The sequence below is a fragment of the Acanthisitta chloris genome, unplaced genomic scaffold, assembly GCF_000695815.1.
Source record: "Acanthisitta chloris isolate BGI_N310 unplaced genomic scaffold, ASM69581v1 scaffold531, whole genome shotgun sequence".
NCBI classification, from domain to species: Eukaryota; Metazoa; Chordata; class Aves; order Passeriformes; family Acanthisittidae; genus Acanthisitta; species Acanthisitta chloris.
The window spans coordinates 30,467-42,989 of NW_008656252.1; the positions used below are offsets into that span (position 1 = coordinate 30,467).

The 12,523-nt window shown below is 37.0% G+C and overlaps 1 protein-coding gene across 1 annotated transcript in view; it reads right to left on the reverse strand.

The window, feature by feature from the left end:
• The window catches only part of INSC (inscuteable homolog (Drosophila)), a gene marked incomplete at both ends in the record, with an annotated part of 41,184 nt that extends 28,911 nt beyond the window's left edge, over nt 1-12,273 (reverse strand). Inside the window, 3 exons of the mRNA XM_009084217.1 lie at nt 4,695-4,820; nt 10,578-10,691; nt 12,150-12,273. Of these exons, the coding sequence (XP_009082465.1) occupies nt 4,695-4,820; nt 10,578-10,691; nt 12,150-12,273 (364 nt within the window). The remainder of the gene's footprint in view (nt 1-4,694; nt 4,821-10,577; nt 10,692-12,149) is intronic.
• Nucleotides 12,274-12,523: the final 250 nt, after the last annotated feature.

Sequence of the window (12,523 nt, forward strand, 5' to 3'; positions counted from 1 at the left end):
CTAACAACTGTTGTCACCAGTGTCTCTGGATTATTTCCTCTTGATGAGTTGATTCCAGGTGTCTTGCTTTCTGGAGTAGTTTAAATAGTGTAAGTAAACATACACTGCACAGTGTTAATATTTAGACAGCTGCTTGAATGACTATTTGTATAATCATTATGCTTTTGTGGCAGTTGAGCCTTGATTCAGGTTCCAGCTGAGCTGCATCTTTTCAACTTACTAAGTTTTCACGATCCAGGTTCCAGCTGAGTTGCATCTTTTCAACTTACTAAGTTTTCACATGCACAGTAAAAGCTGCAGTACATGGCATGGCCTGTTTGTTGTTGATTTCTGAACTAGCTCTGCAGTTCTTTTATTGCAGCAGGAAGTTTTTTGCAGCAGAAGCCGCGGTGAAAAATCACACAACTGAGCTTCAGGTAGGGCAAAAACTGAAAAGCCATGTCTTTTAGCATCACCACCACTACCTTTTGTATGGACAGACCTGAAGTAAAGAAACTGCCACAGTCTTTACACTTTAATGAGGCTGCATGTCAGCAAATGTGTCAGGAGACACTTTGTTCAGAGAGCTCTGCGGAACAGGGACCTAATGCAGCCTCAGGATGGGAAAGGGCTGAAGAGTTGCTTTAGGCAAAATAATGTGCTAAAGATATATTTCAAACCCAAACCCCATTTCCAGGCAAGGTTGCTTCATTTTGAAAACAATCTGTTAGATTTTATACGTGTCTTGACAATGAAAGCAGTATTTGAAGTACAGTTATTCCTAATATAATTTGCAGGATGTACATTATCAAGATCACATTTCTAATTTTTTTTACATTTCATGAAATACACATGACAATTTAACCAACTCTGTGCCTCCAACAGTCCTTCCTACATGGGAACCTTTGAGGTGAATTAAGTCTTCAAAGCACATTGATGAAGGTTCAGACATTCTTCCTTCCAGAACCCTCAATAAAAGTCTATTTTGAGAACCAATCTCCCACTACATCATTGCATTTCTGTCCTAAACCTCAGGGCAGGATACACCAACAGGTCTGCATGTGCAGCACCAACATTGTTTTCAGTTTCAGTTATGTTCACCTCCAACAAACTCCTTTCACTTCTTTTGGTTTTAGGGAATGCAGCGCCAACATTGTTTTCAGTTTCAGTCATGCTCACCTCCAACAATCTCCTTTCACTTCTTTTGGTTTTAGGGATTTTATCTATTTTCTATATTATCTACTACCTGTATTATATATTCTCTCTTGAGAGAGAGAAGCAGTGATCTTTCCCCTAAAAACGTTGCATGTTCAAGTGCCACAAAACACAGATGACAAAGTTCCCTTACGTACAGGGACAGAGACCTATAGGAATAATATGTTCTGACTGCTTTTCCAGGGTCTCTCCACTCCTATCTGAAGTGGGACTGGTTGGAGAGCTAAGATCAAACAGTGATCTCAAACCTGCTGGTGTCACAGTGGATGACAAAATTAAAGTGTACCAAACAACCAGACATTACAAGAGGCTTGAAGCACCAAAATTATCACCTGTTGAGCACAGCTTACATAGAACATTTATTTACACTGTTCTCCTTCACATAATGAGACTATTTCTTCACTATTTTTCTACTTTAATTGCCTGACTAATTTGTTGCCTTTGAGTTCCTGGAGCTCTGCAGTTTATTGTACAACAAAGTCTTTGTTGCCGTCGAGTTCCTGAAGCTCTGCAGTTTATTGTACAACAAAGTAACAGTACCTTTTCAAAATTCAGTAAAGTACTTTCAAGTAAAATAACAACTGTTCTACACTGGCATTTTAACCAACTGATTTTGGTTTATTGTGCATACAGCCAACTAGATTCACCTAAAAGAGGAAAAGCTAATCATTGCAACAACCACCTCACCACTGCAACTGCAGCAAAGATCAGCTTGTTTATCAAGATGATGAAAATGTAAGAATGGCTTTTCCAAATGTGCTATATTTAAAGATGTGTGACTGTGAAGAACACAAAGTAATTTTTTTAAAATGGAAGGGAATATTTTTTGCTTTAAAATAGGCAATTTTCTACATCTTTAGAAATGATAAATGGAAGGGAATATTTTTGCTTTAAAACAGGCAATTTTCTACATCTTTAGAAATGAGCGCTCAATTGCTACTTTCCCTCATTACTAAATGTGGATGGTATTTCCATATTACAATCCAAAAAAACACTCAAGTGGTTTAAACCCAGTATAACATCATTCACATTAAACTTGTACTGAGTATAAAGAAAGCCAAATACTCAGGTATCTTAAAGACAGATGTTAAAAAGTTAAGAAACTCTCTGCTTAGATTGCCTCCTGTGAACTACAGACTTCCCTGCTTGCTTTCTAAATAACCACCTACATTAACACCTGTGTTCTTGCTGCTCAATTGTCAAGATCAAAGAGCACTGGATAAATAAACAATACTCCTGATGTCTTTAGCAATTAAGCACTGCAATTACTGTAGGAAGTACACCACCTCCTTTTAGTTCACCTCTCAGGCACATGTTTCATTAGAAATTATAGCTCTTGCTGCCTTCTTTTAAGTGGTCTTTTAAACACTTTAATCTAATTGAAAAACTGAGGGGGGAGGGCTTGTGTGGGGTTTTTAATTTAGTTTTTGGAATCTTGAACTGCCTAATCTGAATTGTTTGGAGGCCAAGATTTTTTTTAATTAAATTTTTTTTAATGAAGTTTCTGTCATTAAAAATCAAGTTCAAATTGCACTGATGTTTTAATGCACTAGGTGGCATAATGATATTCACATTAGAGTAAATGAAATGCTTCACCAGCATCTGGGTACTGAGTTGGGTTATAGAAGCCACCATTCCTGCCAGGTAAGAGGTCCTATGGTAACTTTGGTAATTATAGGATTGCTAATTCTATTAATGCTCTTTGCAAGAGTACTTCCAATTTTGAAAAAAAAAAAATAAAATCATCCTTATTTAAAGAAGACACCATAAAAACCTGGGGAGCCATTCCCATCAAAATACCGGGCAGCTGAGCCATGCACTCTCCACTGATTCCCTGTGGTAGAGTAACCTGTTGACACTAAATAGGTGTACAAGAAGGGTGAAGAGAGTGTACAAAGAGTAGTAAAACTTTCTTGCTCACTATCATTCCTCAGAGCTCTCTGAACTTGGCAAACATCAGCTGTCATCATCTGAGAGATTATTTACAGATGACATACAGCTGACATGGCCTGTGCTGCTTAACCTCCATCAGCACTTAGAGGGACATTAACCTCCTTGCAGAAAAAATGTCTTTGTTTATTTTGATATATGAAATAGCACATTCTTGCCCACCAGAAACCCAGGAGTGTACTGAACCCACAGAACACACAGACCTTCAGACACACAATTTTAGGCAAAGAAGTTGCCAATGTGATAACCAAATGCTCCTGCCATAAATGTGTTCAGTCAGGTGAGTAGGATTAATGTCCAGCTCCTCATGTTACAGTCTTAAGTTTTGCCAAGATGTGATTAAGGAACTGAAGGCCTATGTGAAAAATGAACTACTGATAGCAGTGGTAGGGATTTCAGTTAAAAATCCTTTAAACCCTACTCCAATCCTCATTGTAATAAAGTCTATCCTGAGCATTTTCACTTGTGACCAACATTGAAGTAGATTAAAGGAATATGAACTTGAGAATTTTCACTTTTTCTAGAACTCCTGTTTCTTTGATATGGGCCACACTAAACACATGGTGACACTGCCAGGAAGTAGACCAGGTGAGTCAAATTAATCTCTTAAATTTCTAATTCTATTAATTCTGCTATTATAGTGGACATAATGAAAGATCCTTTCAGACTGATTCTGGTGTCAGTTTGAACCAGCATTATGTCAAAAAAAATTTAAGTCATCTTCATTTACTGTAAGTTCAGAGACTTGCTTTTTGCTGCAGATGTTCTGTCACAGTTTGCTTGAATTCGGGGCAGTAAATTACAAGATACGTCAATGTAAAGTGGCAGTGAAATCATTTATCATTAACTTGAAGAGGCCATTATTCAACTGTGGAAGATGACTGTTTTATGAAATACAAAGGATGAGATCATGATTTAGTGCCCAGAAGTGTTCATTTTCCAAAACACAAGAGTATGTAGTGAGAGTGAGAAAGGAATGGAGCCTAAGCAGTTGATATAATTTTATCTGGATAATGTTTGGGGTTGGCCATCCCAGTTAAAATTGGCTTTTATGAGACCTGTTGCTGATTAGCAGACATGTTTTTCAATTGGCTAGCTACTATATCTGTCCCACTCCTTTCTGTGCAATTACAACTCTCTCAAGTTGCCACAGTACCACAAGCAGGTGCCCTGCCAGAGTGTCAGGAAAGGATTTAAAGAGCTATAAAGCTTCCTGTCTTTTAAGGATTATTTGAAATAGCAGAGTTTCTAAACAAACACTTCAAAGAGTCCAGAAATAATCTATCTAGTTTTATGACGTAGTCACTAACATGTTTACCTGTTTTACAAAAATTATCACCACTTAGAAGGCTTATTTGTGCAAGGATAATGGGATCATGCTATTGCTGGGGCTAATGTTGTAAACACTGAAGATGTGCTCAGCACAGAAAAGGTGAGCATAGTATGGAGCACAGCATCAAGCACCACCAAATTATCAATTCCTAGAAGAGATTAAAGACAGGACTTCTCTGTTTTATGACCCAGTCAGTAAAGAATATTGAAGTGCCTACCTTTTCCAGCTGGTGCATCCCTTCCTCTATGCAGCAAATGGATGCCAATGTTCTCAGCGTCTGGGGATAAAGGCACCTGAAACAATCCTGGCGACAGATCTTAAAGAGAGTAACTACACCTCCTTCCTGCAGGGAAAAACAAAAATCAGAAAAGTAGCACAGAATATTTCACTAGTATTTAACCAAGAGTGGGATGGGGGGGGCAGATTCCTCTAGTAATTTATCCAAATTACCAAACACCAACAAAGAGGATGTTAAGCTCACACAGAGAACTCAAGTTGATTAATGCTTGTACACTAAGTGATGAAAAAGCAATATAGCCTCAGTGGGAGGTGTGCTTAAGTGATTGACTTTTACCAATTACAAGCTCAATTTAAATTAAACTTGACATTCATGTGAAAATTACAAAGAATTATCAATAGGCAGCAATTAGGGTGACATTTAAGCGATAGTTCAGCCATATTCTGTTAGTATAGAACAGATCTTTCTTAGCATATATTCCCTACTGCTCTAAATATCCGAGCTCCATGCAATATTTACTTAATTCTGAAAAAAGGAAAGAGGTAATATGTTTGAACAGCTACCGAAAATAAGGTGGAAATAGGTGTCAAGTTCTATGCAGATACAATCCATATCTCCATCCTCTAACAGATAAAATTTGCATTCCTAAGCACTTTTCTTTAAATATGACAATAATGGCAAAGACTCAAGTATATATACATCACTAGAGCAGCTACCCTTAATCATTTCCAACACAGCTGTATACATATGTGTTAGCAAAGGTCATATAACAAATGAACTTATAATGATATAACTTAAAATATATAACATATATACTTATATATAAACTATATACATATTTATATATAATTCTATATATAACTTATAATGATATAAATGAATACCAACAATATATGCATTTCATATGGTGAGGTGGTTTTCTTCCATCATTTTTCATTTTAAAATGTTATGCTATCAGGTGGACTACAGATGTCTTACATAGTATAAGAGCAGACATATGATGAAGAGGAAAGCATTTAAAATATTGATGACAGATGAAAGATCTCAGACTAAAGAATTCAGATTACAGCAGTAAATTAAAAGTACTTGGAGTCATGCACCAAGTGTAAAATACACCCTTCTTTTTAAGTCCGTTTCAGTAGCCTCTGTTTAAAAATATTTTTAGATTCATAGAAATAATCTTTTTTTTTCCTAAACCATTTGTACTATTTGAAAGCTCAACAGGTTGTACAGACATAAAACCTCTGGGCTACAATTCAGATTTCACTCATTTTCAGAATTCTATATTTTTGTATGAGTTCTGCTTGAATAGAGAATAATAGAGCAAGCAAAACCATCTGTTCAGTCTAACAAAAAATATCTACCATTCTAGAAGAAAAATAGAATTAGACAAAATTAACACTTCAATGTATTTTCCAGATAGAAGTTTTTTATCCTCTCTTCGCACATGCATATGTAATTTCTGTGACATAAGTGAAAACAGTTTGAAGTTTGTTTAGAGTAAAACTCAATTCTGGAATTGTAATAGGTGCTCATGTACCTGTATGAGTTATTTTATATCTGGTACTGCTATATATAGCCTACTGCAGAAAGATACTGCTGAGCCTTTGAATTAAAAAAGAGGCAGCACACTAATCAAAAAGTTTCAGACATGTTTTACCTTCCACAAATGGATACTGATATTTCACCCAAGCAGTAATTATCTATCAAATACATAGAAAAAAAAAGCTGTTACAGTGGTGTCCTCTCACAAAAGATAAGTCTTTTTTTTGTGTGTGGGAGGAGGGGTGTAAATGTCTTTATCAATTTGAAATTTCCCACAGATCAATAGAATCAGAGATGATCTGATTCTCTGTTTTAGCCATAATAAGCAAAAGTTTGTGGACAACACCAGTAAAGCTCAAATGATGTTGGCACATTTGCTTCAAGCCTTCTGTATGACAAATGAGTGTCCTATTTTTGCCTCTGATGGACAGGAAGTGATATATCACTGCATTTGTCACGATGAGATCTAAACTGTTTATTTTGTGCTTTGTGTGCCATTACCAAGCTATAAAACATTGATCATGAGTAATGAACCTAGAGATCTGTAAGTGGATAGATAGATTGATAGGATAGATAGAAAATACTGAGCCTGATTACATGGCTTGTCAAAACCAGTCCCCTCCCTAGGATTTGAGCATTTCTCAGGATTTACTCACCTCTTTCAAGATTTGTCCCCTGTATCTTTTACAATTATGCCAAAATATTCCATCTGACAGGGTAATACATAAATTAGTATGTACAGTACCATTCAGAGAAAGAAACATAACAGTACTGAGCTTGCCTTGGAGATTAACTTGCACTTTTCCAAAAGCTCCCAATATGTCTAATGATGCTTTTATTAATCCTTTTTTTGGCATTTCCAGTTTTTGACCAAATAACACACGAAATCATGTTCTTGATGTAATTCAAGTTTCGTTTGGGTCAGACTCCACATACTCTGAAGCAATGAGGAAGAGAGAAGCACTTGCTTTACTGCTTGATGACCTACTTTTCTCCTCTACCGGATTAATAGGAATTCAATTTTGTGGGAACATCCTTAGGATGTGGTTCAGAAGAGCTAGCTGTAGATAACAAAACTACCTGAAATACAATCATCAAAACTATGTGAAGGGGGTCATGTGCATAAAAAGCCTCACTGTGCATAGTAAATTGAGTGAATCAAGAGGGAAGGAAAAGGCATCCAACTCTAAGGTGGAATATTTCACAGTTTCAGCCTGAAATTATTCAAAGTGCAGTCAATTCTCATCAAGTCTTTGTCAACATTTACAATTATCTTGATAGATGATCTCCAAAGAGAACTTCATAGTAAATACTTCCTAGGAAAGGAACTGGTCTACAAAGAAAGTAAGGCCAAGATGCATTAAACGCTTCCCTGAGCAAGTGATCTGCTATGCAGACATATGGAACTCAAATAGTCAAGCAATCTGCAAAGGGTGTGATAGTTAGAATCAAAAATGAAGATAGCTATACCTTTCTCATTTAGATTACTATTATTACAGCACTCAGTTCACTACAGTTGATTTTGGACTCTATCATTGATAAAACTGATTTTTTTAAAAAGACCTTTTTTTTTTCTTTATCATTCTATGTCCCAGCATTTATTTATTGTAACTCTGGAATAGATTTTTACCAGTTCTTCTGGTTGTTACAAAGCCAAATTATTTAGAATCAGTTTGCTACAAGTAATGCTAATTTTCTTGTCTTGTCCTTGTTACTATTCATTTTTGTTAGAGACCTTATACTTCATAGTTCTGACAGCTAGTGAGAACTACTAGGTGGCTGCCAGGGTGAGTCAGCAACATGACTCTTTCACAGCAGATTACAAAGTTACATGCTAAAAAAAAGTGTCACAGAATGCCTCTAGGTGGAATAAAATTGTAGGTGACGATTCATCACAGAGGGAGAGCATTTCAAAGCCTTTTTTAATTTCTCCAAATTAATGGCAGGGGATGAGGGAGAAAGAGAGAGAAGCCTGAAACCCTTACCAAAATGTAAAGTGAGAAACCAGTTCCTGTAATATTGTAGCTTTACACTACTGTTGTGTTTCTTTTTTTGTGTCTCTGAGATTTTGGTGTGCTTTAGAGTTGCAATTTATAGCTCGGAACAGGGAAAAAATCTAACAGTGTACCATGAGATCACACTTTGTCGTGGAGAGTAAGACGTCAAGGTTACATGAACAAATTTGTGGAGTTTTGCTTTCACAGTAAACAAATATTCCACTTCTCTGGCTAGTTTTTACCAACGATAGTAGGACAGCTCCCAAAGGAACTTTGGTATCTCTGGAAGGTTTTGAGATCTTTCCATGACTTTAATCCTTTCTCCCTCTCATAATGAGTGAGGGCAATTTCAGGTATTTTTTCTGGTGGTCTTTTGTTTTTTAAAGTCACCTGGCATTTTTGCTGTCACAGCTAACTATTCAAATGGCTTAATTTGAAATTCTGGTCTGTTACAATTTCTCAGCCACCTTGGTCACTGATACAGGTAACTGAGGCAATACAGAGGGTGAAGGATGATGGTGACTTGGGACCAATGCATTTCACAGTGCACAGGGGAGACAGACACACAGACACAGGACAGGTGATGCTACCTTCACTGTAAATTGGCAACCAAACTCCACCTGGGGCTCTCTGCATAAGGGGATGCATTTCCTCAGTTGTAAATCTGTGACACATCCAGGTTTTAGCAATATATTAGTTTAGTGACTTCACTTCTGCTACATTAAACTGTTATAGAAATCAAACCATGATAAAAAGCACAAGACCAATTTTCCTTAATTTGTTAGTTCTGCCTTTCCTCAATACTCAACATTTTATCATTGGTTTTGGATACCACTGTGTGGAGCTCAAATACCAATTTAGAAAAAATTAACCCCTCAGGCTCTTGCCAGATCCACTACATGTTTCTGAGTCTACCTCATTCTCAGCCTTCAGAACAGAGCAGTACCTTTTATGGTGTGAATATCCATCTGAAGGCACATCAGAAGTAAAATTAATTAAATGCTGCTCTTTGACCTCATCTCTGAGCAGGATAAGGAATTGGCACACCACTCCACAAGCAGAAGCTTGGAGAGGGAGGTTTGATTCTTTCTGCATACCCTCTGGTAGTGATTATCCTATCCTCAACATCAAACATTGTCCACCTTTCTCACTTTTAGAAGATCAAGTGTCCTCTAAGGTGCAAATTCTGCAGGGATTTCCAGTATCATTGATCTTGGCACAATGATTCATTTATACCAAAAGTTAGCATCAACTATTCAGTAAACAAGAACACACACTGCAATGATGTTCATTTGTAAAAGGGTAATAATGAATGCAATGTATTTCCAAAATTACATCTTTAATAATATCTCTAACCTACTCTGTTTATACAGCTGAAGAGGTTTAGCTTTTTCCCTGCATAGTCAGCCACATGCATAGCCAACTGTGAAATTTATCTCCATTTATGTGGCTGGTACTTTAACAGTACTATCAAGAGAGACACTAAAAATGTTCCCAAAATGATGGAGAGAGTGGTATTACCTCAGGCAGCACAAATACAACTGTAATTAAAACAATGCTCAGAAGTCTGTTGGAGCTTACCATCCTTACTACAGCCATTTGTACAGGCATGAAGCTGTGTTAAATTACAGATTGGGGGTCTGTGGCCATTTCTTAGAGTCATAGAATTTTAGGGGTTGGATTGAACTTTATAGATCATCCAGTCCCAACTCCCCCTGCCTTGCGCAGAGACATCTCCCACCAGACCAGGTTGCTCAAGGCTTCATCCAACCTGGCTTTGAACACTGCCAGGGTTGGGGCATCTACTACCCCCCTGGGCAACCTGTGCCAGTGTCTTACCACTCTCACAGGAAGAAACATTTTCCTAATATCTAACCCAAATTTCCCCTCTTTCAATTTGTACCCATTGCCCCTTGTCCTGTCACTTGTCCCGTCAGCTCCTAACAAAGATGAGCTTCTCTGTAGGTCCCCTTCAGATACTGGAAGACTCCTATGAGGTCTTCATGCAACCTTCTCTTCTGCAGGCTGAACAGCCCCAACTTCCTCAGCCTGTTACTTTTTTAAAAAAAATAAAAATTTAATAGGGCAATTGTTGCGGTGAAGTCTGCAGAGTAAGGCTTGCAAGAGCAGCAAAAGAAGAAAAAATACATAGTCTCTCAGAGTAAATTTTGTTGCTCTTTACCCTAGATTATGCATCTCCTGAAATACAGAATTTCATCTTGCACCACACATTTCAAAACTTGCAACCACTACTGTGTTAAGTGAAAATAACTTACTTGTATTACTATCTTGCTTTGGATTAATCCATATATCCCCTTACCTGAGCTATGATACGGCAGAGGTGAGCACCCTCCTGGGTAAGGCTGAATAAACTACTGATGGCTGACTCAGTGACGTACATACTGTCCGAGAGTTCAATTTGTCTCAGCAGGTTCTGTGTCACAGAAGATAATAAACATAATTTACTTCCAATGAAAGGCATTTGTGTTAGATCAATGAACTTGGAGGTCTTTTCCAACCTTAATGATTCTATGAGTCTATATTTAAAGATAAGATGGAGTAGAAAGTCTAATTCATTTAATCATCTTGTTTCTCATCCAGAGAAAAAAAAACTTGGATGAGTTAAGTTAGTAACGCTGTAGCACATTCATCATTGCATTTGAATAGATGCAACTGAGAATAGTGATATTTAAAAATAAATATAACGCTGTAGCACATTCATCATTGCATTTGAATAGATGCAACTGAGAATAGTGATATTTAAAAATAAATATTAACAGAGTACGACAATGGGTACACGTGTGAGAACATTCAGTAAAGAACTCTTCAGCTATTTAGTAAATTATTATTGGGTTTGGCCTGGGATTGAACTAGAATTTTCAGAAGGCAACTAATTTATCTTAGTGTGGAAGCTGTATCACATGCTGATACTAGATTTCCACCTTATTTAAAAAGAGTATTGCTATACCCTTTCTGTTCACCACTATTCTCAATGTACACAGAAAATGTAACCGACCAATACAGGGAATTCTCATAAAGAAATATAGTTCATTTCTCCCATGTATGAAATTGATTACATATTTTTTCTCTGTAAATAATTATCTTGCTTTTGCATTCATGCCATTGCAGCTTCATAGAGAAGCACAGCTGTCAGAGGAATATGAAGTTTATTTCAGTTTACTCTCTCTGAAAGGATATAGAATCATTAGAGGAAGAATTATTTATATTTGCTACGGGAAGAAGGTAAGCATTTTTGTATTTAATCTGACTTTGAAAGAAGCTCAAGGAAGTATCCCACATTTTACACTGTTATTTATACAAAATTCAATTACCTTCCCTTTAAGAGGCTCTATTCTTCCACCTTTAGCACTAGAAAAATATTTCATAAAAGATAGAGCTTAACAGTTCACAGTCTGATATGAACCTATCCTGAATAAAATCCCAATACACTGATTAGAAAGGAAAGCACCTTACAATTTAAGCTGAAAGTTATGATCTCTCACACAGATATTTAGTCATCTTCAGAGCAGCGAAAGAGGACATCAGGAAAAGTAAGTAACATGGTGAGCCACAAGATCATTTTGCTTGGGAAGTGAGGTTATTGCAGAATTTGAGAATACAAACATCAAAATCTCATAGCAATGTATTTGAATTACTGATCATAAATTTGCTGAAAACAGAGCTGTAATTCCTCCCCTTAATCACAAAATCATAGAATGACTTGGGTTGGAAGGGACCCTAAAGATGATTTAGTTCCAATGCCCCTGTCATGGGCAGAGACAGCTTTCACTAGATCAGAATGCTCAGAGCCCCATCTAACTCTTGGATCTTTAATTGATGGTTTCCCTCAAGAGTCAACAATTTTGGAAAACTTCTTTTACTATAAACTAACCTGGGCCTCATGTGTTAAAACCAGCTCTATCAACTGGCCAAAATACTGGGCAACGGTAGTGAGTGTTTCATGAACGCAAGATTTCATGGACTTCAGTATGTCTTCATCTTCAGTCTGTATGCACCTGAAAAGAAAGAGAAAGGAAAGGGATGAAGGAAAAATAAAAAAGATGCAACAGACCATATTGTCACAGGTGAGGTGTGTGTTAATAATGGGGATATGATGGGGTTTCAGCTGTTCACAGGGGTGTTGCCTTTGTGCCATTAGCATCATTCCAGACTTGAATCAAAGTTTTGTCCTCAAATGGTAAGTATGCCATGAAACAACAACAGTGGGCATCACTGAATAATTCTGAGATCACAATTTACTTCATG